This window comes from Mastigoproctus giganteus, chromosome 10 (genome assembly GCF_048544385.1).
Source record: "Mastigoproctus giganteus isolate SK-2022 chromosome 10, ASM4854438v1, whole genome shotgun sequence".
Classification (NCBI taxonomy): domain Eukaryota; kingdom Metazoa; phylum Arthropoda; class Arachnida; order Uropygi; family Thelyphonidae; genus Mastigoproctus; species Mastigoproctus giganteus.
In genome coordinates, this window is record NC_143584.1 from 162,759,975 (window position 1) to 162,786,587 (window position 26,613).

General features: G+C 34.7%; 1 protein-coding gene across 1 annotated transcript in view; it reads right to left on the reverse strand.

Annotated features, from left to right (window-relative positions):
* Nucleotides 1-26,613, reverse strand: part of LOC150079439 (polypeptide N-acetylgalactosaminyltransferase 13-like) — a 54,458-nt gene that overhangs the window by 14,981 nt on the left and 12,864 nt on the right. The window contains exons 2-7 of the mRNA XM_090383070.1: nt 25,004-25,184; nt 22,938-23,107; nt 15,636-15,843; nt 8,310-8,480; nt 7,512-7,629; nt 2,521-2,707 (exon numbers count right to left, since the gene is read on the reverse strand). Coding sequence (XP_090239196.1) covers nt 2,521-2,707; nt 7,512-7,629; nt 8,310-8,480; nt 15,636-15,843; nt 22,938-23,107; nt 25,004-25,184 — 1,035 coding nt within the window. The remainder of the gene's footprint in view (nt 1-2,520; nt 2,708-7,511; nt 7,630-8,309; nt 8,481-15,635; nt 15,844-22,937; nt 23,108-25,003; nt 25,185-26,613) is intronic.

Below are 26,613 nucleotides of genomic sequence, written 5' to 3' on the forward strand. Positions count from 1 at the left end.
GGTGTAGATAAGCCTCTGATCTGATCAATAAATTACAGTCTCATAACAATATTTAAGTCATATTGCCAGTAGCACATTTGCAATAATCTTGACCAGATAAAAAGCAATTCCTCTATGTGAGTCAGCATAAAAGAGCACCAATCCTCTTTTAAATTTCAGGCTATAGACTAGGGAGTCATAAACCCAAATGCAATGAAAGACAAAGCAAATGTCCATATTTAGTTATTTTTTTAAGGACACTGCAACTACTTCTTCAGAATATTGTAAGTCACCTTCCTGGAAAGAATACATCACCCTCATGTTTTCAATATCATCATCCTGTTTCAACACCCTCATGTTACCTGCCTAGCTGACCTCTGAATTTTCCCAAGTTGTCAGCTTTGACCACCCATGGAGGCAATTTATTCCTGTAGACCCAGAAGGAAAGAGAAAAATGAGAAAGTTACATAAAAAATAACTTGCATTCCACCAGGGTCCCAAGCTCTGGATAAAATGCCACTGCTGGGTCTTATCATACATACATATCTTATGTCTGCTGTTATGTATGTGTATGTATATATAAGTGATATAAGTAATAGAGCAAAAAAATATAAGAAACAAAATAAATTATGGTATATAAAAAAATATAAAATATAGATAAATGTACAAATAAAAATAGATAAGTATATTGTCATATTGCACAACCTTGGTGTTGTTATCAAGTGTCAACCACTAGAATTGTAAGAAAGAAGACAACAGTCTCTGTTTCTAATGTAAAGCACATGCCAAATTGAAGCACAATTAAAAAATGGTGAATTTAGAAAGAATTTAATAAAATTAATAAATTTGAAATTTATGAGGTTAAGGCCAAAAGGTGATAAATATGGGAGAGAACATAATTCATAACCAACTAAGCCAAAATGAAACCATCTCCTTTTTGGTTTTGTTTTCATTTTTCACTTAGTCTGTTAGGTGAATTCTTTTTCTATTTTGTTTGTACATTTTCCTTTTGTTCCTCTGTTCTTTCAATTGTGAACCACATGCCTGCATTATATGTTATCCTCCATATTTATTACCTTTTGGCCTTAACCTCGTACATTTCAAATTCATTAATTTTATTAAATTCTTTCTAAATTCAAGATTTTTCTAATTGTGCTTCACTCTGGCATGTGCTTTACATTAGAAACAGAGATGCTATTGTCTTCTTTTCATGCAATTCTAGTGGGTGAACTTGATAATTCCACCAAGGTTGTGCGATATATAATAATATACTTATCAATTTTTATTTTTATATGGTTTTTTTTTATGTACCACAATTTATTACTCTTGTTACTCCTTACTCTTTTCCAATATTTCTATATTGCTCTATTACTTATGTCTTTACTCTTCTTTCTATATTTCTTTTCTCTATTACTTATATTCATTATGGTCACTGGGTACTTTCTGTCTGTCAGTGGCCCTTTTCTATAAACCTTCCTTCCTTTTTCATTTTCACTCTTTCTTTTTCCTTTTATATAATATATTGTTTATATGTATACATACACATACATAACAGCAAACATGAGACAGCAGATAATCATGTGCAGCAGATAATTATGTAACATTCTGTGACACTGTATCCTTCCACATATGCCTGTGAGGAAATTACAGAAACCTGATTGATTAACTTGTCTTTGAATTAAAAAAATCTAGCATGCGATAAATGTGATATCCCTGATCATGATTAATGCTTTGTTCCACACAATGAACATGCAAACTTTTCTGTCCAAAAATCTGTGTACAGTCAATAACAATGGCATTTCTGGAGTAGATTTCTGGTGGTTAATATTTCAAAAATGCTCAGCAAATTACAAACTATTTAACTCCATTCTATGAAATCTCTGTTTCACTAACAAACAAAAAAATAAAAGTGGGATATACTGAGTAACTATAAAAATAACACTATGCTCCTATTTAGAAATTAAAATTAACTAGTTCACTGAAGCCTAAAAGGAGGGCTTATTTCACACTAAACACATACACTGTACTGAACTAATTTGCTAAACCCACCAAATGAGAAAGTTACATAAAAAATAAATGTATTGCACCAGGGATAATATGCCACTGCTAGGTCCTAATCATACATACATATATATATCTTATGTCTGTTGTTACTTATCTTATGTCTCCTCCTCATTTATCCCTTCCATTCTTTAAAACAACCTACCTTCTTATGTATTTCCTGAAAATTACAATCGACAAAAATTTAAACCCAGCAGTAACATGTATTTTCTGTATTGTATATTCCAATAATCATTCATATGTGTAGTAACCAAAAATCTGTACATCAGATGGCAGATTACAATAAAATATTGCACTCATCTCCTAATATTAACAAGCAATGTATTTATTTTTGTTAGTGAAGTCAACTTATCTTATAACTTTACAGTCTCTACTGTAAAGTTTAATGTCATCATTTTTTTTTCAATCGCATTATTCGAATAAATCGAATTTTTAACATAAAAATCCTACCTATGAAGTTTACAAAACCAAGGTTTTTACCTGGATTTATTTTGAAATAGAAGTCTTGCCAGTCATCCATCCAAGCTTTGGCAGCTCGTGCCAAATTAGCATACAGTACAGCCCCTACACCTCCTGGTCTTGGAAATGTGTACGGGGAAGATCTACGAAAGACATGGCCAACATGAGAACAAGGAGCTATTTCAACTGAACCACCACATTGCCATACCTGTAAAAACAGAAATTGTGTTATATGCTGTATTCATTATTTACAGGCGATTTTGAAGATGAAGACATCATGTTTTATATACAAAGTATTTCAATTAAAAGCCACCAAGGTTTTTCTCATTTATTTCTAGTTTAGACTATTTGTCATCTGGACCTTTCATGTGGCTGAAATTGTTTTAATTTGATGTTAAAACTGTACTAAACATTACCATAATATTTAGAAATTGCAAAATTTCTAAATATTAATTTTATCTAATAACTGCTTTTTTTCTCAATGGGGAAGTTGTTCCCTGTCCTTGGTTTAATCTAAAAAACATCATCTGAGGTAAAAAAAAAAAAAAAAGTAAAGTGCAGCCATTATCAACCCACTGCAGGATGGAAGCCTCTTCAACAATTCATGCTGAGGGAAATGGACCATAATCTGCCACGCTGGTCCAGTGCGGGTTGGCAGATCGACCGTATTTAGCAGTCAGGGGCTTGAACCCCGGTCTTCTCAAAGAGCGTGTGCTACTGCACTCCCGCTCCTGCCCACTCGGCTACGGAGGCCGTTTATCATCTGAGGTGTACTTCTGAAATTAATGTAAACCAATTTCATTTGAAGGGGGGAAAAACAACAGTTTTATAAGCATGAAGAAATGTGACACAACTGCCACTATAGCTAGTTGTTCTACACAGCTAAATGCAAGAGTAAAGAGCAAACATCATATGCAACCTATGTGACATTTGCTCTTCAATGATAAAATCAGTTTACATTCATTTCAGAAATGGGCAAATAATAGTTTTAGACTAAATCAAGGATGGGGAATGAATATTCCCCATCCTTGGTTTTTTTTCTTTTCTTTTCCAAAAGATGTAGAAAAAAAAGATGTAGATGCTGACTATCCCTGAAGTTTCTGTGCTCCACAGAAACTGAAATCAGCTGTATTTCAGCTGCAGATAAACTAGTGAGTTTTTGTTGAATTTTTGTATTTTTCTCATTTCTTTGCATTTTAAATTTTATTTAAATATGTGATTAGCAAGGTATGGTTTTTACCTTGCTAATCGCATAGCTAGGTTTATATCTGCTAATAACCAAGTACTTCAGAAGATACACTTGTTTAAATTAATAGCTGTTCCTTGAAGTGATTTTTGGCACCAAAACCCAGTGTCATAGGTAAGCATTTCTTTGGTATTAGTATTTTATTAGCATTAGTATTAATAATGGCAAATGTTGCAAGAAAGGCAGCTTTTTATACAGCATCAGCCAAAAAAAAAAACCCACATCACCTGTTCAACCCCTCTAACAATTTGCCTAGTTCTTCCTTGAATTTATTCAAACTACCCACTTCCACAATGACAGATGGAAGTTTGTTCCAGCAATAACTTCCTGCTGGTTAAAGGCAAACTTCCACACATCCATCCTGCAACCATCCTTCCTCAATTTGAATTTATGCCCCCCTCAGATGTAAAGTCTGATCAAGAGAAAGAATGAAAAAAAATGTTGTGCATGCATCAATATCACTTCTTTGTTTGTCCACATATAGAAATTCACATTGCTAAAAAAAATTATTAATAATAACAAGCACAAAATAATAACATGTTGAGTGACAGTATAATTAACAATTAAAATTGGATTTAAATTTAAGATTTAAAAAAATTATAACCCCAAGTTTTAAAAGGAACAATTTGCTTATTGACTGTAATGTTGAGAAATCCTATGTCAAGAACATTCAATATATATACTAAATTAACTGTTTACTTAAAGACGTTGCTGAATCCACTTGGAATTCTGTATCAAGTAAAAACAAAAGTGAATGGGACTGTTTTCAATAGAAATGAGAGGAAACTGGGCTTTCTGAGTGTTAGAAAAGGCAAGAAGGAACACTGCCTCAGTTTCTTTTCATCTTTGCCTGAAGACAGTCGTATTCATTTTTGCTCAAACTTGAAAACAGAATCCAAAGTGGATTCAGAAATGTAAATAAGCAATTAGTTTAGTATACTGGTTTATTAGCAAGTGTATTAATTTCTCAATGTTACATAATTGATAAATAAATTGTCGCTTTTAAAACATGGAATTAAAAGTGTTAAAATCTAATTTATAATAATAATATTATTATAATTATTAAGATGAGAAGTAATACTGAACATACTGCATTGAGTGCAGTGCCTTAGGCAGATGGGTCATTTTTAAGTTGGAGACAGTCTCCCAAGAACGACAGTGGAGCAAGTGGCACTGTCCCCATAAAGCCAGAATCTATTTTTACCTTTTTTCTTGATGCATAACAGCCACTGCTGCTAATGTGCCATTAAAATTTAAGCCAAACCAACCCCACAAAGACCCACACCATACCAAGGCAGAAACCCAACAGAATCCTGTGGCAAGTCACAGGCCACCTCAATTGGAGAATAATACTGGATTACTTCAACAACGAAGTAACTTTTTTTTTTTTTTTTTTTTTTTTTTTGATTTGGTAGTTGTTGGCGCATCGGCTTCTGTGGCCATATTGCACCTCCCAAGGTTTTTGCTGTACTTTGATCCAAGCCCGAGGCGGGAATCGAACCTGCGACCTTTGGGTTGCCGGGCAGGTACTTTACCCACTCGGCTAGCCCGGTCGGCAACGAAGTAACACGAGATATCATCTGCACAGTCATTTACTGTGCCACTGTAACAGCCACCACAATGAACAGAAGAGAAACCAGGGATCAACAGAAATCAAAACACAAAGACATGAAACCACTAGCCTAGGAAAAAAGCTACAGCAGAAGATGGGAGAGCTAAGAGTGAAGATAAGCCAACTGACTAAGTACCAACAGGATAACAGAAGTAAGAAACTGAGCAGAAAAGTGACGACCATCCTCAAGAAAGATAACATCCACAGCAAACACAAACCCTATATTCAGAGGATTGAAGAATACCTCAACAACCTCAAGCAGAAGCTCCTGGCACTCATTTTGCCAATAGAGGGAGAGTGCCCAGAGGAAAACAGACAACCCAATATGTGATGAAAACCAGAGAGCCTTCTACAGGAAAAGAGGAGAAGGAAGGCAATAGATCCCCCCAATCAGAAAGCACTCAGGGAGTTCTGAGGCAACTTGTGGAGCAATGAAGTTTGCCATAACAACTGTGCCCCCTGGATAGACCTAGAATGGAAGAAAACCAAGGATCAAGGCCCACCTCACTGAGAAATATTATCAGATACCGAGAAGCCTTCTGATATCAAAGCTGAATGATGGAAACACGGTCAGAGCCATAAACACCTATGCAGCCCCAGTATTAACATACTCTTTCAAAATCATAGATTGGACCAACACTGAGCTGGAGAATATTATGAGATCAACCAGGATAATGATGACTAAGAGCTGCCAACACCACCTGAAGTCAGCCATCAAGAGATTGAACATAGCCTGCAAAGAAGGAGGAGGAAGGGGATTGACTGACCTCATTGAACAAGAGAGGAAGGCAATTAAGAAACTGAGGGATTACTTCCAAGAAAACGCAGCACCAATCTACCAAATGCACCAATCTAAATTTTCAACATTTAAGCCATAAGGAAGATAGACAAACAGCACAAACCACTCAACCTCAACAAGGAGAACCCACTCATACAGACAGAAGAAACAAAGACAGAAAGATGGGTGAAGAAGACACTCCATGACAGACACTACAATGACCTCCATCAAGACTATATAGATAAGATGGCTTCAAACACATGACTCATGAGCGGGCGTCTCTTCCCCAATACCAAAAGATTCATGCTCAACATCCAAGACCAGGTAATCAACACCAGGTACTACAGGAAAAACATCACCAAGGACCCCCAGAGTAACAGATGACACATGTTGATGATGCCATCTGTCCCAAAAACAATCCAGAACATCAGCACAGGATGCAGGGTAATCACCCAGATGGAGTGATTACACTCATAGACATGACTAGAACACCAGAATAATACATCAGAAGTCAGTGCAAATATACCAGTTGATAGAAGTAAGTATACCATATTACAAGTACAAATCCCAGGCTATGGTAGAGACCCCTACTCACAAACTATACTGGGACTGTGCTGTAATAACAGACAAGATGGTCCCGCACAACAGACTTGACATAACCCTCATCAACAAGAGGGAAATGGCTACCTGCCTAATTGACATAGCAGTGCCCAACACCAGCAACCTCCAGAAAACCTACAAGGAGAAGCTCAGGAAGTACACAGACCTAAGACAGGAAGTAAAGAAATATAGCATACAGAACAAGTAATGGCAAACCCAATCACCATGTCAACCACTGACATGGTGCCAAAGAGCCTCCATAAGAACCAAGCAGCAACAGGTCTCCTTTAGAACACTTAAATGAAACTTCATAAAGCTGTGATCCTGAACACCTGTAGTACAGTCAGAGTTCCTCAACCAGATATAACAATCACCCCAAGCACCTGGTACCAGTACATGTCATGGGATGGGATGGGATGGGATCACCCCCCTGGTAGCCATGTTAGCAAGAGCACAAGGCTGTACTAAGTGGAGTGTGTGGGGTTCGAGTATCTTAAGTTAGTCTCAAGGCCTGGGTGCTATTAGCAAGCCAAATCCAAGGATCCTGACTAGAAACGCATTTGAAATAAATAAATGGGATAGAGGAAAAAATAAACAGATTACACTTCTACTGCATCCTATAGAGCAAATTTTATTCTAATATAACATGGAAAGTAAATAGTGTGTGATGTTGAGTATGTGGCCTTTTTCTCTTATATCTAAAAAATAATAATAATAATAGCAAATTGTTAAACACTTCATGTAACATTAAAAAGAAAGGACATTAAAAGAGATACCCTGAAAGATATTTCAATGTTCTCTCCTCCCCATATATCCATCTTGTCATCATATCTGCCAATTTCTTCAAAATAGGACTTTTCAATAGCAAATAACCCTCCAGCCATTACAGGAGTCCTGAAATCAGGCAGAAATATATTTTTTCACATTTATAAAATATAACCTAATTACAATTTTTAAATAACTTAAAATATGTAATTATACAGTATAACCAAAAGTCAATGATCATAGTCTTAGTTGTTGATCACAGTCACTAAAAAATGTTTTAATAACTTCTTAGATTTTCTTTTTTGTGTTTGTATGTTTGTAATGCAAACTGGATTTGTATTAGCTTTTTTTTTTTAAGTTTAATTGGCTATTGGTTCATAGTACACTTGGATGTAATATATTTTTTTAATTATCAACAAGCAGTTTTAGCTCACTTGAAGTTATTACATCACTAAAAATCATCAATTGACTATAAACCATATAAGTCAAATCTACTCACAAATTTTAGTGATTCCATAACATCATATTAGATAACCATGCAGATCTTTTTTCATCTCAACCTGCTAGCAAAAGTGTGTGTGTGTGTGGGAAAGTTGTCCAAGTGACCCCCCACACACACATGCAGACCTATGACTTTTCACTTGCCTGTCAGCATGTTAATCATATTAAGTACTTGCTCAATAACATCAGCATTAATAAAAAAAAAAAAAAAAAAAAAGATAAAAAAGTTGAATTACAGCAAACACTGTTGTTAAGCAGTTATAATAAATATCTTTTAATTATCACAAGACTTAAAAACTGAAAATTACCGAATAGGCAGAGTAGAGTCATTTTTTCTACGCAGTAGCTCCCTTTTACTGATAGGATACCAACGAAAATGTAGCTCCCAGTTGAAAGCACCCCAGTGTAATTCAAAACTTCTAACATAAGCGAAAGTATCTTCATGAATAATGTCTATAACAGGACATACCACTGCTGTTCTAGAAGGAAAAAATTGCATTTTATAAGATAGGTTTACATAAGGAGGTTTGTACTTAAAAAAGAGAATTATAAATAATGAGCAATAGTTATTAGCTGAGTCAGCAATGATTAATAAAAAAAATACTATGTATTTTTTATCAATCCCTGTGTGTGTGTGCGTGTTTGTTATTTGGTTTTTAGGAGCATTAGCAACTAAGGCCATTTTGCTCCAGGGATATGCGGTGGTCATTTCCTGACCTTTCCGCATCCTCTGTATTTGGTGGTCACAGGCTCGAACCCTGGTCTAATCAAGAAGCATGTGCTATGCACTGCTTTTCCTGCCCACGAAGTCGCCTGTGTGTGTGTGTGTGTGTGTGTGTGTGTGTGTGTGTGTGTGTGTGTGTGTGTGTGTGTGTGTGTGTGTGTGTGTGTGTTGTATATAACAGTATTGAGAAAGTACTGAGATATCAAAATAACAAGTGTAGGACAAATAAACTAGGTATATGGAAAGACAAGCAAGTGAATGGCTACTTAATAAAATGTACAGTTCATATATATAGAAAGTTGAGTCTAAAAAATAAAGACAGAGTATAAAATACAGTCTAATCTATATAGACAAAACTTTTTGGGCCCACACATATATATATGTAGTTTCAAAACTGGCTTTTAATTCAAAAGTATAACATACATAACAGGGCAAATTCTGGCCCATGTGACAGTCTCAACCCCTGTCTCAAACATACTTTCTCTCTACTTACAGTAGATGCCAGCCAAAAATTCCCATCCATTCCTCTTGCGATGTAGCTGCCAAAGTCAGTTTGGAAGAAGGCTATTTCGGTTTAAGCCTAATTCAGTGCTTCAAATAATCCCACAGGGTTCAACTGGGTTGAGAGCTAAGCTCTAAACTGGCCAGTCCAACTTTTTTCCATCATTGTCTACAATCCAATCCTGTATAACACTTACTTTAGGAAATTCAGCATCATTGGGCTGATACTTATAAGACCTTTCCATAGTGCTGCTACAGTGTAGGTACTGCATAATTGCATTATTATTACATTTACTGATCATCATCATCATCATCAGCCATTTTCAATCCACTGCAGGATGAAGGCCTCTCCAGCAACTTTCCAGTTCCTTCTGTTTTGAGCACTGGCCATCCATTTACTACTCGAAAACTCATGAATTTCATCTATCCATCTCCGCCTTTGTCTTCCAGGTTTTCTTCTAGCTCCTCTTGGGTACCATTCTGTTATTTTCTTAGTCCATCTGTCATCATGTCTTCGAGCTATGTGTCCTGCCCAAGACCATTTTAGTTCTTTAGTTTTGATAAGAATGTCCTTTACTTGAGTTTGCTGCCTAATCCATGTGTTTCTCTTCTTATCTAACAGTCTGATTCCCAATATGATTCGTTCCATTCTTCGCTGTGTAGTTCTCAGCTTCTCTTCCATTCTTTTGGTGAGTGCCCAAGTTTCACTTCCATAAGTCATGGTGGGGAGTATACACTGATTCATTATTTTACGTTTCAGACAAACTGGGATATTGCTCTTCAGTATGTGACTATATTTCCTGAATGCTATCCATCCAAAATTTATTCTTCTCTTGACTTCCAGCCATTTATCATTATTACAGCTAATAACTTGTCCCAGATAAGTATATGACTCCACCTTTTCAATTACTGCTCCTTCAATCATTATTTCCCTTTCCGTGGCATACTTGTTCATCATTACTTTTGTTTTAGCCATATTCATCTTTAGTCCAAAATCCTTACTAACTGTGCATAACTGATTAAGATTTTCCTCTAATTCTTTGGGATCGTGGCTTATGACCACAATGTCATCTGCAAATCGTAAATGGTTTAGGTACTCTCCGTTCACATTGACTCCTTTCTGCGACCAGTCTAATCTTCTGAAAGCTTCCTCAAGGGCAGCAGTAAACAGCTTCGGAGATATTGTGTCTCCTTGTCGAACTCCTTTCTCGATTTTAAATTTGCTACTGTCTTTGTCTAGTCTAATAAAGGATGTAGCACTCTCATATATTTTCTTCAAAATCATACTATATGGAGTATCTATGCCTTGTCTTTCCAGTGCCCGAAACATTGCCTTATGCTGTATGGAGTCAAATGCCTTTTCATAATCCACAAATGCCAGGCATAATGGTGTTTTATATTCATTTGCTTTCTCCATTAGCTGTGATATTACGTGAAGGTGATCCATAGTTGAGAATCCTGTCCTAAAGCCAGCTTGCTCTTTCGGTTGATTCTCATCAAGTATTCTTTCTAATCTGTTAGTAATGACCCTTGTGAACAACTTGTAGATATGGGATAACAAGCTAATTGGTCTATAATTTCCAATTTCTGATTTATCTCCTTTCTTATGCAGCAAAACTATGATTGCATTATTCCACTGCTTAGGCATCACACCTTTTCTAATGCACTTTGTGAAGAGCCTTGCCAGTTTTTGTGTTATGTCTCTTCCTCCCAATTTTAACAACTCTACAGTAACTTCATCTTCCCCTGGGGCTTTCTGATTCTTCATTTTCTTCAATGCATGTTCTACCTCATCAGGAAGAATATCAGGTATGTTGTATGTGTTGCTACTTTGCAATCCATCTTCCCCACTGCTGGTATCATTCCCTCGCTCCTTGTATAATTCTCTATAGTAGTCTTCTGCTTTTTTTTTTTTTTTTTTTGATTTGGTAGTTGTTGGCGCATCGGCTTCTGTGGCCATATTGCACCTCCCAAGGTTTTTGCAGATACTTTGATCCAAGCCCGAGGCGGGAATCGAACCCGCGACCTTTGGGTTGCCGGGCAGGTACTTTACCCACTAGGCTAGCCCGGTCGGCTGTAGTCTTCTGCTATTTGAATTATGCCTTCTCTGCTGTTTATAAGTACACCATCGCTATTCTTCAGTTTCAGTATCATTTGTCTTTCTGTATTACTGCTCATGGCTGCTGATTTAAATCCTTTGTTTTCCCTTAATGCTTGTTCTACTTTTCTTGTGTTAAATCTTCTTATGTCCTCTCTGAGTCTCTTTCTAATGGCTTTGCATAACTCAGTATACTCAATTTTCTCCCTGTCAGTGTTTTTCTTGCTCTTCATTTGTCGTCTTTGGTTCATCATGACAAGTGTTTCTTGACTAATTTTTTCTTCTTTGGATTTCTGTTTCCCTATAGGTTTCTTGGGCTTTATCACTTTCAGAAAGTTGTAATATTCCTCATCGATATCTTGGTCCTGAGCAGTCTGCAGAAGCTTAAACTTGTTCTTAAGTTCCAGTACATACTGCTTTTTCTCCTCCTCTGTTATTTCAAAGACCTTTGTATTATTTACTCGAGTCAGTTTTTTCCTTTCCTTTCCTACATCTATATCAAGTGTACATCTTACCATTCTGTGATCACTTCCAACATTTACCTTATTCAGGACGGTAACATCATTCACAATATATCTTCTGTTAGTGAGGATGAAGTCGATTTCATTAGTTGTTAATCCATTTGGACTCTTCCATGTCCACTTTCTGTTCACCCTTTTCTTGAAAAAAAGTGTTCATTACTGACATTTACTGATATTATAATTTAACTAATTATAATTTATGAATATTATTACTTAACATTTTTTTTAATCAAAGAGCAATTAAATGCTATCTAAGAAAATTAATAAGGGAATTTTATCTTAATTTATTTAAATTTTAACTTTAGTTAACACATTTGCTGCCTTTATGCATATAAGTTTTAAAATGGCACTAGAAATTATTATTATTATTATTATTATTAGCCATATGGTACAAGGAAGCCTGAGGCTTATGCTGCACCAGCCAAAAAAAAAAAAAAAAAAAAAAATTCCCGAGTTACTCCCTGTGTGGGTGTGGGTGTGGGTGTGGGTGGGTGTGCGAGAGAGAGAGAGAGAGAGAGAGAGAGAGAGAGAGAGAGAGAAGTAGAAGGCATCACCAAGAAAGAGAAGAATGATGATATCCAGCTCAGGACCCTGGGTTTGCCAAGCCCATACTCACCAGATGTGAGCCCCCAGGGTAAGATGTGAGCCCCTTAGTTTTCGAAGCCCAACTGACATCAAAGATCCTTTATGCAAACCTTTAAATTTCCAACATTCACGTAGTGCTGCAGTAGCATTACTACAGTAAAATCTTGTCAAAACAAACTCAGTTTATACAAAGTGCTCATTTATATGAAGCACATACCATTCTCCTGCAAAAAGATAGGCTTTCTATGTAAATATATTCATTTATTACAAAATTTGGTTAATATGTATTACAAAGTTCTTTTTCACCCCATGAGAAATAATAAAAATACAAATCTTGGCAGAGTGATCCGATTATTGCCCCCGGCCATCTGGCTCCCTACTCCCCGAAGGATGGCACTGACTTGTTAGAAATTAGTTTTGTGTAAACAAAAGCAGTTAATGGTAGCTACAATGTCAAGCACACTCTGAAAAACATCTTTCTGAAGGATGAGTTGTTAAATTAACAAAAGAATAAAAGGTTTAAGAATAAAAGAATAAAAGTTGTTTACATGCACTCCCTCGCTCTCCACAGGAATAAGTTTGATTGCAATTGTTACCCCAGTTCAAAGAGCCTTTTGCTATCATATACAGCAATCTATTTTTTGTGCATTTTATCTGAGCTGACGTCTTTTTCGGAACCTGTGTCTTTAAATTAATTTAAAATTTGTTTATATTAAATCATATCTAGCAGTGTTATGGCGACAAAATGTAGACAGACAGAATTAAGCCTGGAAATTAAACTAAAAATTATACAAGAGGCTGATAGGATGGAAAGAAGCAAAACGGACATTGCAAAGGAATACAACATCCCTTTACCTACAATACTGAAAACCCAAAAAAGACTTGAAGAAGTGCACTGGAGCGGCGATGAAAACAGGAAACGAATTCATGGTGCAAAACACTAGGAGCTTGAAACAAAACTTTTCAAGTGGTACCAACAAATGCATGCATATAATTTGCCTATACCAGGTCCGATTTTGCAAGAAAAGGCAAATTATCTAGCTCAGCAACATGGGATTAGCGACTTCAAATGCAGCAGTGGCTAACCCCAAAGATTTAAAGACAGGAATAACTTAGTTTCACAAAATGTTTGCAGTGAGTCTGGATTAGTCGACAAATAAAAGGCTACAGACTGGTTGTGTTCTGTACGGTCCATCCTTGAAAAATATGAGGCAAAGGATACTTTTAATTTTGACGAGACAGGTTTATTTTATAATTTGCTGCCAAACAAAACATTTGCTGTTCGAGGAGTCTTGTCATGGTGGAAAATTAAGTAAACAGAGACTCACTGTTCTGTTATGCTGCAATTCAGATGGCAGTACAAAACTATGCCCACTTGTGATTGGTAAGTTTTCCAACCAGTTAACCAAATTCCCTGTGATTATGAGGCCAAAAGAAGTGCTTGGCTTACAGTCAAAATTTTTCAGTCTTGGTTATCAAAATTGGACAGAAGAATGGCTTCAAAAAAAAAAAGGAACATTTTGAAGATTCTAGACCGTTGTACAGCACATTCTGCTGAGACACTTAAGTTGACAAATATACGGCTATTGCTTTTACCCCCAATACCACCAGTTTAATGCAACCACTGGATCAAGGCTTTATTTATAACCTCAAGAGAACATATAGAGCGTGCCTGATAAAGTACTTGATCCACAACATAGGAGGGAAAATTTGCAGCCAAATTGGATTGTCTTGGATGCTATCCATAATCTTGTTATTGCTTGGGAAAGTATTACATCAAGTGTAATAATCAACTGCCTCAGAAAGAGTGGCTTTGGAGAGAACATCATCGAAAAACATGGTCCAGCAGACAAATGTGATAGCAACAGGGAATAATTTGAAGGAGCATATGGATTTTGTTGGCAAATTTGAAGAGTTTGTGAAGGTGGATGATGAAGTTGCTACCACTGCAATACCAATACCAGAAGAGCTGCTGGGTACCAAACGAAACGATGATGTTTTTGTTACCAGTGACAGCGAAAGTGAAGAAGCACGCACACTGCCATCTAAAAATGATGCCCAAAATGCATTGAGCATAATAGAGAATGTGTAGGCTTGCAGTATCATTGATAAAGAAACAATTATTGCATTTGATGATGTCAGTGCTGTAGTTAAAAATGCATATATGACAAAAACTTTGCAAACAACATTGGATTCTTTCTTTAAATTAGATTAATTTAAAGAAAGGGTCTCATGAATAGGGAAACTTATTTTATAACCACCGGGTATATGTGCATACGTTTGTATGTCTCCCTTTATATTAAGATTAATTCTTTTTACTGTGATAGTAAAATATTGTATATATATCAAAATATATACTATATAATATTTTCATTTCCATTAATATTGCTTTTCTCTTAGTTTATCTTACAAATAAAATAAAATTTTTAAAAAATATGTTATACCTATTACTGTATTGTTAGACGAGGCTTTAAAATGATGTGCTGCAGTGCATATCTGAGTTCAAAAGGCACCCAAGCACTGTGTCATAACACATATGAGCAGTCAAACAAAGAGTGCTGTAAATTTAAAGGCTTGAAATTAATAACTACACAGTATTGGAACACTGACTGAATTCTTTGTAGCAATTCTTGGCTTTTGTTTATAGACTTAGCACATAGTTTTATTTGTTCTTTGGTTGTTAATGTTAGTTTATGTACATGAATAAACTTTTAATAAAATATTAAGATTTGCTCTGATTTACAGCTGGGCACAAAAGAATGTTTGCTTTTAGTAAAGAATTCCAAACTTTCAACCATTATCTGTAACTTTTTGGAATGCTGGGGATATTGGAATGTTCGTTTTCTCAACATTCTGAAAATTACGGCATGCTGAATGGGTTCACTCAAATTTAGATGGCAATGAATGTGTTAAGCATGAAATTTCATTTTAACTGTTAATTTATATTTTAATTCTTCTATCAGCTAGTTCATCCTTCTATTCTTTTGGAAGAAACTGGCTATTCTTCCATTTCAACATTAGTAATCTGTTTCACCATGAAAGTTCTATGACAACTTCACATTTTCTTGCCAATATTAAAATAAAACTAATTAATTAAGCAAAGCGACACTATACCATTTAATTATCATTCATATTAATGCTTTGTTTAATATTGAAAATGAATGCATTTATGATCCATTTACTGAAAAAGTTTGAGTTCATTCACCTATCTTCTGCAATTCTGGACAATAATGGTTCCAACCATCCTGCTGTACATTCACAGTGGGCATCTAAGAATGTCAGGACTTTTCCCCTTGCAACTCTTGCACCTAGAAGTCTAGCCCTAATCAAACCACTTCTGTTGGATGCTCGTACAATCTGAACTGGAACCGGCAACTGAGAAGCATAAATATCCAGAGGCTTTCTTAAAAATTCTAGAAAACAACCAAATCATAATTAAATTTTGAGTTGAAGTCCCATCTAGTAGATAACAATGTATGACAACAAATTTTAGAAGCTACTCTTACTTATCTACTTAAAACTACTGAAAATAACATAAAATAATACTTAAAAAACTTGTCACTTAAACAGTCATTTATCTAATTTGGCATTTAACCCAGCAGAGGTCAGAAGGGAGACCTGACAGGGTCCTTCGTGAAAAGAATCACCACAAAAATTATTGACTCAAAGTTAATCAATGAAACTTTCTCTACATTCCTCACTATACAAACAGTCTTACTAGAGTATTTTTTGAAGTGAAATTTAGTTTTTGCAGAGTAACTGTATGAAAGCATTTTGTCAGGTGCCATGCAACCATTATTGCAAATATTTTTGTTTAGCATTCACAACGTACCACACAGGTGTTCCCCAAAAAATAAATAATAAATATATAAAATATATATATATATATATATATATATATATATACACTATCATTGAATTATATTAAATAAAGTTAAATTATAATAAAATGAATAAATAATTAAGCATTCGTTAGAGGCAGCGACATGCAATTCCTCCATATGAAGCTGAAATACATCCATTATTTTAAATTAAATAAAACATAAGCCAGTAGTATGGCAAAAACTGTAGAGCGAAAATTAACATAAAAATAACCCAAATAAACAATCGAACGAAAAGAAAGAATAGATATAAATAGTAGCCCAGAAACCCTAATATAATTTCGATCTTTAAATCCAATTAACAAAAACTATACAAATTTTAGGATAATGCCAATTAGTTATTAATTTAGCGGTACCCCCCCGAGAGGTACCAGTTCCAAAAGACGTGAAATATCACCCAAAGAGGTAGTTCCTTTAACCCTCTTTGGGTGATATTTCACGTCTTTTGGAACTGGTACCTCTCGGGGGTGGTACCGCTAAATTAATAACTAATTGGCATTAACCTAAAATTTGTATAGTTTTTGTTAATTGGATTTAAAGATCGAAATTATATTAGGGTTTCTGGGCTACTATTTATATCTATTCTTTCTTTTCGTTCGATTGTTTATTTGGGTTATTTTTATGTTAATTTTCGCTCTACAGTTTTTGCCATACTACTGGCTTATGTTTTATTTAATTTAAAATAATGGATATATATATATATATATTTATATATATATATATATATATATATATATATATATATATAAATATATATATAGGGGCAACCCCCCCCATATAACATGGTATGTCTACAACATGGCTTCACTCTACGATTGATAAATTGTGGCAATCCTTCCACAACACAGTACTTATATAACATGGTTTCACTCTAACACGATTAGAGGATTTTGATAAACCTCGCATAATGGGGTAATTTTGATCTTTTGTGTGTGTGTGGGGGAACCCTGCTATATGTTGGATGTAATTTTTCAACATTTCCACTCTTTTTGAATAACCGCTGTTGACTCGCTAGTCAAAAAAAAAAAAAAATTATTGAGAAATCCCTGTATTTTATTTTGTTGGGAAATCCTCGTGTTACATTCTGTGATATTGAACTCGTGATTGTTGAACTTGTGGAAAAATCTAGATTTCAAAGTTTTGGATAGCACACCAGGCCATCCAAAAGATTTAGGTCATCCAAATGTTAAAGCTATATTCCTACCACCACAATTATAGTTGTACTGGATTAATACAACTTCTTTCATTCAGCCATTAGATCAAGGCATTATATCCACCTTTAAAACTCATTACATCAGAAAATCATTACAATGGATTTTGGAAAAAACTGATTCCAAATCTATTGAAGTAATGGAGGCATGGAAACATTTCTCAATGATTGACTGTATCAGAATCATAGCTTTATTGCTGAAAGAGTAAAACCATCAACGTTAAATGTGTGTGGAAAAATGTAAGGCCAGAGTCAGTTCATTCAGGAAATATGGAGGTGCCTCCATAGCCAGGTGGGAAGGAGCAGCAGTGCATAGCACACGCTTCTAGATTAGACCGGGGTTCGAGCCCGTTACCACCAAATACAGAGGATGCGGAAAGGTCAGGGAATGACCACCGCATATAGCAGGAGCAATATGGCCTTGGTTGCTACTGCTCCTAAAAACCAAATAACAACAACAGGAAATATGGTCGAACAGGCAGAAAACAGAATTGGTGCGATAGTAGAACTTGCTACGTCAGTGGAAGGGGAAGGTTTTGATGATATGACTACTGAAGCCCTCGTGGTTAGCACAGTTGATAGACTCACCCTCCTCTCCACACTGGGTGGAAAAGACATGAGTTCGAATCCAGTTGATGACAGGAGGAATTTTTATGGGTCTTTTTCACAACGTGGCTGAGTTAGTCAGGCTCGGGCAGATGGTTTTTTCTCCCAGAAACTCTGGTTTTTCATCCAGCTAAACAGAAAATCAACTACAGAACACATGCAATTTATAGACAATATACACCGAGTAACATGGCCTTAGTCGCTGATGCTCCTAAAAATATAAAAGAAAGATATGATTAGTGAAGTCGTTCAAGAATTACTGGTAGAAAAAGAGGCTGACAAAGCAGATTTGGTAGAAATGGCATCGGAGGTAAAACCAAATCAATTCAGAGAATGATAGAGCAGATGAAAATTCTAAACTTCCAAATTTTACACTGAAAAGCATATGGGAAAGCATAAAGTTAGCCAAGCAATTAGGATCTTATTTTTTGAATGCAGATTCTTGAATGAAAGGAGCCCAAAGTTCAAAAGGGAACTTCAAAAATGCTTAGTTCCATACGATAAAATTCACAAAGATTTATCAAGCAAAAAAACCCAGATTACTGATTTTTTAAAGAGAGCAAAAGATATACGAAATCTAGAATAGTGTATTTTTGTTAGTTTTGTTAACATTTTGTTAACGAAATAGTGTATTTTTGTTAGCATTTGAAATGTAAACCCCCTTTTTGTACTTTTTCTTAATCCCATATAACATGGTTTTGAACAACACGACATTTTATAGGAACCCAACTACCGTGTTATACAAGAGTCACCTGTGTGTGTGTGTGTGTATATATATATATATATATATATATATATATATATATACACACTGTTGTTCAAAGAACGTGCATCACCTAGGAATTTCACATTTCTAACCCTTTTTTAAGATGATATGTTACATTAATGACTAGCATCACAAATAGAAATATAAACAAAAGATATTTATTAATAGTTTAAACAAAGCTAAGTAATATTTGACAGGTGCTCTCAAGATATTCCAAAATCAGCATTTGCAACATTTATACAACAGTTTTGGTAAGCACGACAATTATGACTGAAATGTTATCAGAAGCCCTCAGTTTGCTTCAGTTTATCATTTTAAATGGAAAATAAAATGAAAAGTTCACCAGGTGCAAACTAATATTTAGCCGAACTGCCTCTGGCCCTGTTGACAGCAGCACACCTTTGAGACAAGACAATTTCTGAAGCTTTTGACAAGATCAATTTCTGAAGATAATCAACTGATAGTTCATGGTTCCAAACACGAATTATGACTTCCTGAAGTTCACGAAGGCTCTTTGGTTTCTTTCTAGCAACTGCAGATTCCACATGAGGCCAACAGTTCTCTATAGGTTTCAGGTCCAGGCTGTTTCCTGGCCAGCTAAGAGTTGTAATAGACCATTCTTCCAACCATTTTTTCACCTGTAACAAATGTAAACACATTACTGTTGAACCTCTAATGCAGAAATGAAGCCAAAGTAACTAGAGAAGTGCCTACTTACACTTTTTGTCTGATGACAAGGAGCAGAGTCGTCCTGAAAGATGCAGTTACTTGGTAGGTTGAAATGATCTCTAATGGTTAGCAGCAATTTGCCTTCCAATATAGCCAGGTATCCATTGGCATTTACATAACCTTTTATAAACTGCAGGTGACCTACTTGATGATACGAAATGCACCCCCATTTCATTTGGATGGTAGGGAATTTCACTGTAGACACCATACAGTCTGGATGGTATCCTTCACCATGTCTATGGCAAATCGTGTCTCCCATCAGAGCCATGCATGTTGAATTTCTTCTCATCTGAGAAAATAACCGACTCCCACTGCTCGGGGGTCCATTTGACATGCTCCTTACACCAAATTAATTGGGCCTTTTTCATTTTTTGTGTGAGAAGGGGCTTCTTAGGATGACAGGCTACAAGTCTATTTTTGAAAAGGTATCTTCTGACTGTTACTGCACTTGCTACCACTCCTGTATGTTCTTCCCATTCTCTTTTCAGCTCAGACGAAGAAACTTTTCACTTTTTAAGGCATAAGCACCTCAAAGCATGGTCTTGTTTTGGAGTAGAGACTCATTTGCATCTGGTTCCTTTTTTCGTATTAGCAGACCCAGTATTCTTTAGTTTGGAAAGAAATCTACTCAATGTTGACTGATTATGACACTCTATAAGCAATATGACGGGAAGAACATCCTTCCTCACATAAAGTAACAATAGCACTCTTTCTTCGTGGTATCAAATGCACGTAACTCGCCATCCTGACACAAGCAAGGAATGACAGCAACTCTTGTAGAGCGTGCTTATATAGCTGAAAGTAACAGCTGATACAATATTACATCATCACCTATGCGTGTTAATCTTATCTGATACAATCTGTAAGAAATATTGCCATGTACTTACATTATTTGGATGACAATTACAATTTTAAGGGAGATGATACACTGTCTTTGAACACCAGTGTATCATGTGTGTGTGTGTTTTAATATTTATTATGTTTAAATACATAAATATAAGCAGAAATATGTTCAAATGCATAATTTTGAAATTTTGTGCACTAAATAACAGCACAGGAAATTTGAAATAAACTTCAGTGGAAGTGACTATTAGTATCTAAAATATATATATCAGTGGCATCGCATGCCCATTTAGGTTGAGTGTGCTTTTATTGGGGAGGGGGGAGTTTTATGCAACCTGCAGTACAAAATTTTGTTTTGTTAATTTGAATGTACGATTGTATTTTTATCAACGTGTGAAAGTTTTAAGAGTGCATAACGCAGCAATGCTCTTCTTAATTGGTCCAATGCATTTAGTTGTAGAATAATTTTGAATACTTTAATTTATTAACTAATATAATTTTAACTATACAATCCATAATTATGGACAACTTAAAGATTCCCTGTCAAATAAACAATAGCTATGCATCACAAGCATCGTTTAAGTGAGAAGCACACAGAGGGTTTACACTTCCTGGTGAAAAGATTAGAATATCATTGGCAAATACTAGAGTGAGGTATTATCTGCATTTTGTTACTTTTAAATACAAATATATAATATGCACAGAAATCTGAAAAAGTAAGAAAATATTATTTTTCTGGATTGAATAAAAGAATGGCTTAAAAAACTCATTTTACTTATTTATTTGTCTATATAATATCGGTGTAACTACACCATAGATAACTCTTAAAGAAAAACTATGGTAGTAGTGTGAAAGGCATCATTTCATCTATATCTCATATTGTGCTTATCCTTCACGAGTTGCCATGTATTGCTCTACCTCGAATAAGTAATACTTCACTAATAGAGAAGGCTATTGTCACTTATTCTCAATTGTCACCACCCAGATGGCACCATTTCAGAGCTAGTTGGCTTTTCATTGGTGGGTGGGCAGGTACCCTGGTATTATAAACATGGCAACACAGTTCTTGGGTTGTCATGTTTGCAATACCAGGGTACTCATCAGAGTCATTAGGCTTATAACACACACTCCTACTCTCTTTTTCCCTTTCCCATTGCTTATGTCACACCAAACTGACTGAACATTGCACTGTCCACCAATGTCAACTAGATGCACTTCTTAGATTTTGTGTTTCTTAACTAACAGCATAACCCCCTCCTCCCTTCCTACCCTGTCTATCCTTTCTGTACACACTGTACTCCCCAAATTCCAATTCTGCACTGCTTATAACTGTGTGACACCACATCTCTGATATCCCAATAATATCTGCCTTTGATGTCTTGACCAGCACTTAGTACTCATTATTAAATTTAAGTGTTCAGATTTATAAAGTTAAAAAAAATAGACAAAATTATTAGAAAATAGACAAACAACAATAAAACATAGATATAGAAAAAAATTTGCTTTCGCTGTAATATACAGTAAAATTCTTAAAAAACTAAGGAGAGACATTTCTAAATAATAATAACAAAAGTTTTAGAATTTGCTGTTGGTAACATATCAGTTGGTTCCCACTGTATAGAATTTAAAAACTGTCTGAGACCACTATAGTCACCTTTATGAAAGCAAAAACCCTTCCCTTTACCCCTGATGGTAGTTACATCTTTAAGAATTAGTACAGCTCACAGTATTTCTACTTTTGGTTATCTCTGAAGATCAATATTGATTCATTAATATGTACATATGTATATGTATGTTTTACATGTAAAACAGGCCCAAGTAATAGAAGAGAAGGAGGAGAGAGAAATGTTGCACATGTTGAGGAAGGACAGAAAAATGAAGGATAATGGAAAGAAGATGAGGAACAAATGGGTTAGGAAGTAAGGAAGAGAAGCAGGGGAAGGGAGGAGGAAGAAAACGGGAAGGGTCTGCTAACATTATGCAGTACTGAAGGCTTGAATATAAGGTGCAAACTCATGCTGTGATCTCTATAGATTGTAGCTCTTGTGGTGCTGATGTAAACAGATTGTAATCAGTGGCAGATCTTAATGCCATAATCTATTATGCAGGCATCACTAGGCACAAAGTTGTGGTGACCCTTTTCCAGCAATGCACAGCTACTGCTGAATGGAAACTATGTATTTAGCATTAAAAATTATGCAGTAAGTGCTGCCATCTCTTATCTGTGTTTCTAAGTCACTTAAGCTTCATTTGGGACACTCTGTAAAGAGGGATGTTTACTGAAAATGTGAGACATTTGATCACCTTACTGGTAAAGCACTGCACTACTTCCACAGAGTTAATGATTCAACAACACTTTTGAGGGGCAGTGAATACAAAATTGCATAAAAAATACTGAGACTTAAGACACTGAAAATATGGATAATATTTGTGTAAAAGTAATAATCAGATCAGACTATTGAAAGTACTAACCTCTTTCACTTGCATCATCAACTAAAATAAGTTCCTTAAGTAACTTCCGCGGTGACCTATTAATGATACTATGTACAGTACGCAGCAGAGTAGACCATGCCTCATTGTGAAATACAATAATGATGCTTGTGTCGGGAAGATCAGAAATACGGTATACCTTTTTCTTGCAGCTGAATAAAAAAATAAAGTTTGCTTCCTTACTTTATCATAATACTGAATAACTGTAAGCATTTAAATGTATTAACAGAACTGTTTATAAAATTTAAATTATAATAAGCCCTTTGTATAAGAAATACAAATGGATTTAGGAAATAAAAATAGAAAACCCCAAATGCTGATATACCTTTCCAAAATATTATTTGATGTAATATACCTATCCCAATATTGTTGTTGCAATTCTCCCAAAACACTTGTAAAAATTTATGTTTTCTCTACATGTTTATGCAGAGAACACATAAATGTCACAGACTACCAGATTTGGAATATATAAAGATGTAATACACATTTCCCATTGATGGAAGCCAAGGACTTTTCGACCAGCAAAATATTGACATGCATTGTCATGATGGAACATCTAGCCACCAATATGGAGAGCAGAATGTTCCCAGATGTTTTCTTGCAACATGCTGGTACACCACTCTAATAATGTCCATGAGGATTAGTGTATGTTTTTAAAATGTATTTTTAGTTATTACATAGATATAACATTTTACATATTATTATAATATGGATTTACTGTTTAAATGTGTTTAAACTAATTATATAACTATTGATAGGTGTTGTTTTAATTTTTTTTTATGTTACTCAGTATGTGCATCAAAATATTCTGTTTTCTGTAAATAAATAAATTTAATTAATTAAACATTATTTATGCATGTTACAGTATAAAACCAAACAATTATTAGTTTACAATACACAGAAAAAGTTGGTTGTATAATAAACATTATATATGCACGTATTCTTTTGCAGTCTGTGGAGTTAATTAGGTAAGATGGCTACAGGTAAAGGAAGGGATTAGGTTCTAATGCTTGACTCTGACAATGAGGAGCAAGATTTAGTTTCGAAAACCTTTCTCCATGAATGATGACAGAGTGGGCAACAATGTCCTGATGTACACTCTTTTCTGTATACAGGTTTGAAAACTGCAGGATTTAATGAATTCATGGGCTGTTAGTGATATCTTTTCTCTTTTTTTCAAGGTTGACAAATTAAAAAAAAGGCAAATTGACAAATTAAAAAAAAGGCAAATTGACAAATTAAAAAAAAGGCAAATTGACAAATTAAAAAGAGATTAATGCAGACTAAATATAAGACAATTTTCTTTTAACCATAATTAACAACTGGAACCATAACAATTTGCTGGTGAATACCACTAGTGTAGCTACCCTTTTTCGGGCCTGGAGGCAAAGAACATGTTCGGTCCCCAACTTAATTAATGAAAATTGCAAAAACAGGAGACAGCCAAAGACACCGGGCCACTAAAGGGCCCGGGCCCAAAGGCAATTGCCTTGCCTGCCTACATGGTAGCTACACCACTGGTGAATACATAAATGAGAATACGATTTATAAAAGGAAAATATAGGCTTTCTGTGCTTTGAAGATTCCACCTACTCTATTACAATCTCCCTGAATTGTGTTGACTAAATTGGCAAAATTTTCCTATACATGTTGCTCATTGGTACTTAATGAATAATAGCTTCTGAAAATCCATGCCCAGCTTATAAATGTCTCAGTTTTAATTTAGTTATATTAAATTGTGTATCTTTGCCATTATGGATTGGATTGGATTGGATTCCATTGGATTGGTTTCCATTGGATTCTAAGTTTTGCACTATTTGGTTGTTTTTACGTTATGGATATAAGTATATATAGATTCATTCTCTTAAATTTTAATTTTTAACTTTTTTAACTTTAAATTTTATTTTTCTTATTGATATATAGAGCAATTGCCATATATAATTACATAAATGAGAGGACATAAAAATGTAACTATAGACATAAAAATGTAACTATAGTATAGATACTATAAGCTTTCACTTGGTTTCCACTTTTATGGTTATATTTACCTTTCTCTCCTAACATCTGGTAATGTCCTGTTCACTGAAATCTTATCACTGGTTAAAAGATTAAAACGATTGATGTGAAATAAAGCCTTCATTTTATTTCTTTCATGAGGTAGCGTATAATATGCCTGGCCCATTTCTCCAACTCCAGGAACAGGAGAGTAATTATTGGTGTTCAAAATATCTGAAGTAAATGAAAAATACTTCAATTACCTATCTATAAGAAATTAAAAACAGGCTAACTTCACTAAACAAAGATCTAAAAATTTTAGAGAAAACAGATCATTATGCAATAACCATCAAAATATGTATCAGGATGATGACAGCACCATAATACAAATAAATAGCATTATACTTCTCTTATTTGCAAGGCAGCACCAATTGTTCTCTTCCACTTTATTCAACAATTACAAAAAAACAAAATAAGATGGTTTACCTTGTGAAGATTTTTTGAATAATTTTTGATAATTCTCTTTAATTTTTATTAAATTTTATAATTAAAAGCTATTATCAGAAAAACTTCTTAAGCTATTTTCAAAATGAATTTTTTTTATTTCTGGTTTTCAGACACCTAAAAGATAAGAGAGACCATATCTCTAAACCATTGATGTACTGATTCTTTTTGTAATAAAAGGGGTTTTAAAAATCGTGCAAGGTTGGGGGGGGGGGGTTAGAAATGCTTCCTTATTTCTTTGGTTAATAAAATAAACTGCAACAGGTGTCATATAAGAACCATAATAGTGGACTTTCACTACACACACACACATTATTTTTTTTTTAATTAAAACTCAACTAAATTCATAATGTAGCCTTTTTACTTAGTGATTATAGTACAAATACGTACCAATAAAGGTATTGGTATGCATTTGAGGGGAAAATGCCTTGACAAAGTAGTGCTGAAATGGGAGATATTATTTCAAATACATTTCGGCAGAAATGCACACAATACACAAAATTCTAGTCTGCTAGTAAATAGTTCTTTGCTGAAATTTCATGAATAAATTAACTAACAAAATTTAATGTATTACTTATTTAGTTAATATATTCATATTATGTTGCGAATTTAATCGAAATTCTCATATTTCCAGTTGAGTTACAAATGCACAGTAAACAATTAACTTTAGTTTAACAGCCAGACATCCAAAGTTTCTTCTGTGTCACACATTGATTAATGTCCATAAAATTAATCTTTTTAAGTAAATATTATTAATATAAAATCATTAACATAAATGCACTAAACTTTTAAAAATATACATAAAAACATTTATAAAAAAATAAAATGTGATTTAACCATCAGTTAATAAAAATTAAACCTTAATTGTAGTTCTAAAACGAATGGATCTTTTTCAGCATATTTCAGAACTTTCTAAAAAAAAATTGTTCACATTACATCCATTGTCTCTAACTTTATGGACTTTTGTCACTTACGTTGTTTAACATCATCTAAATATTGCACAAAACAAAATTACAAAATTTTGCCAGCCATAATTCTCTCTCTCTCTCTCTGTCGCCAGTGAGCCGCAATTGTTATGACAACAGTGGAGAACTAACAGTTCTTAAGTCTGATCATCTACATGTTAGATGGAACCAGCCTTCAGTTAGATGATCATCTA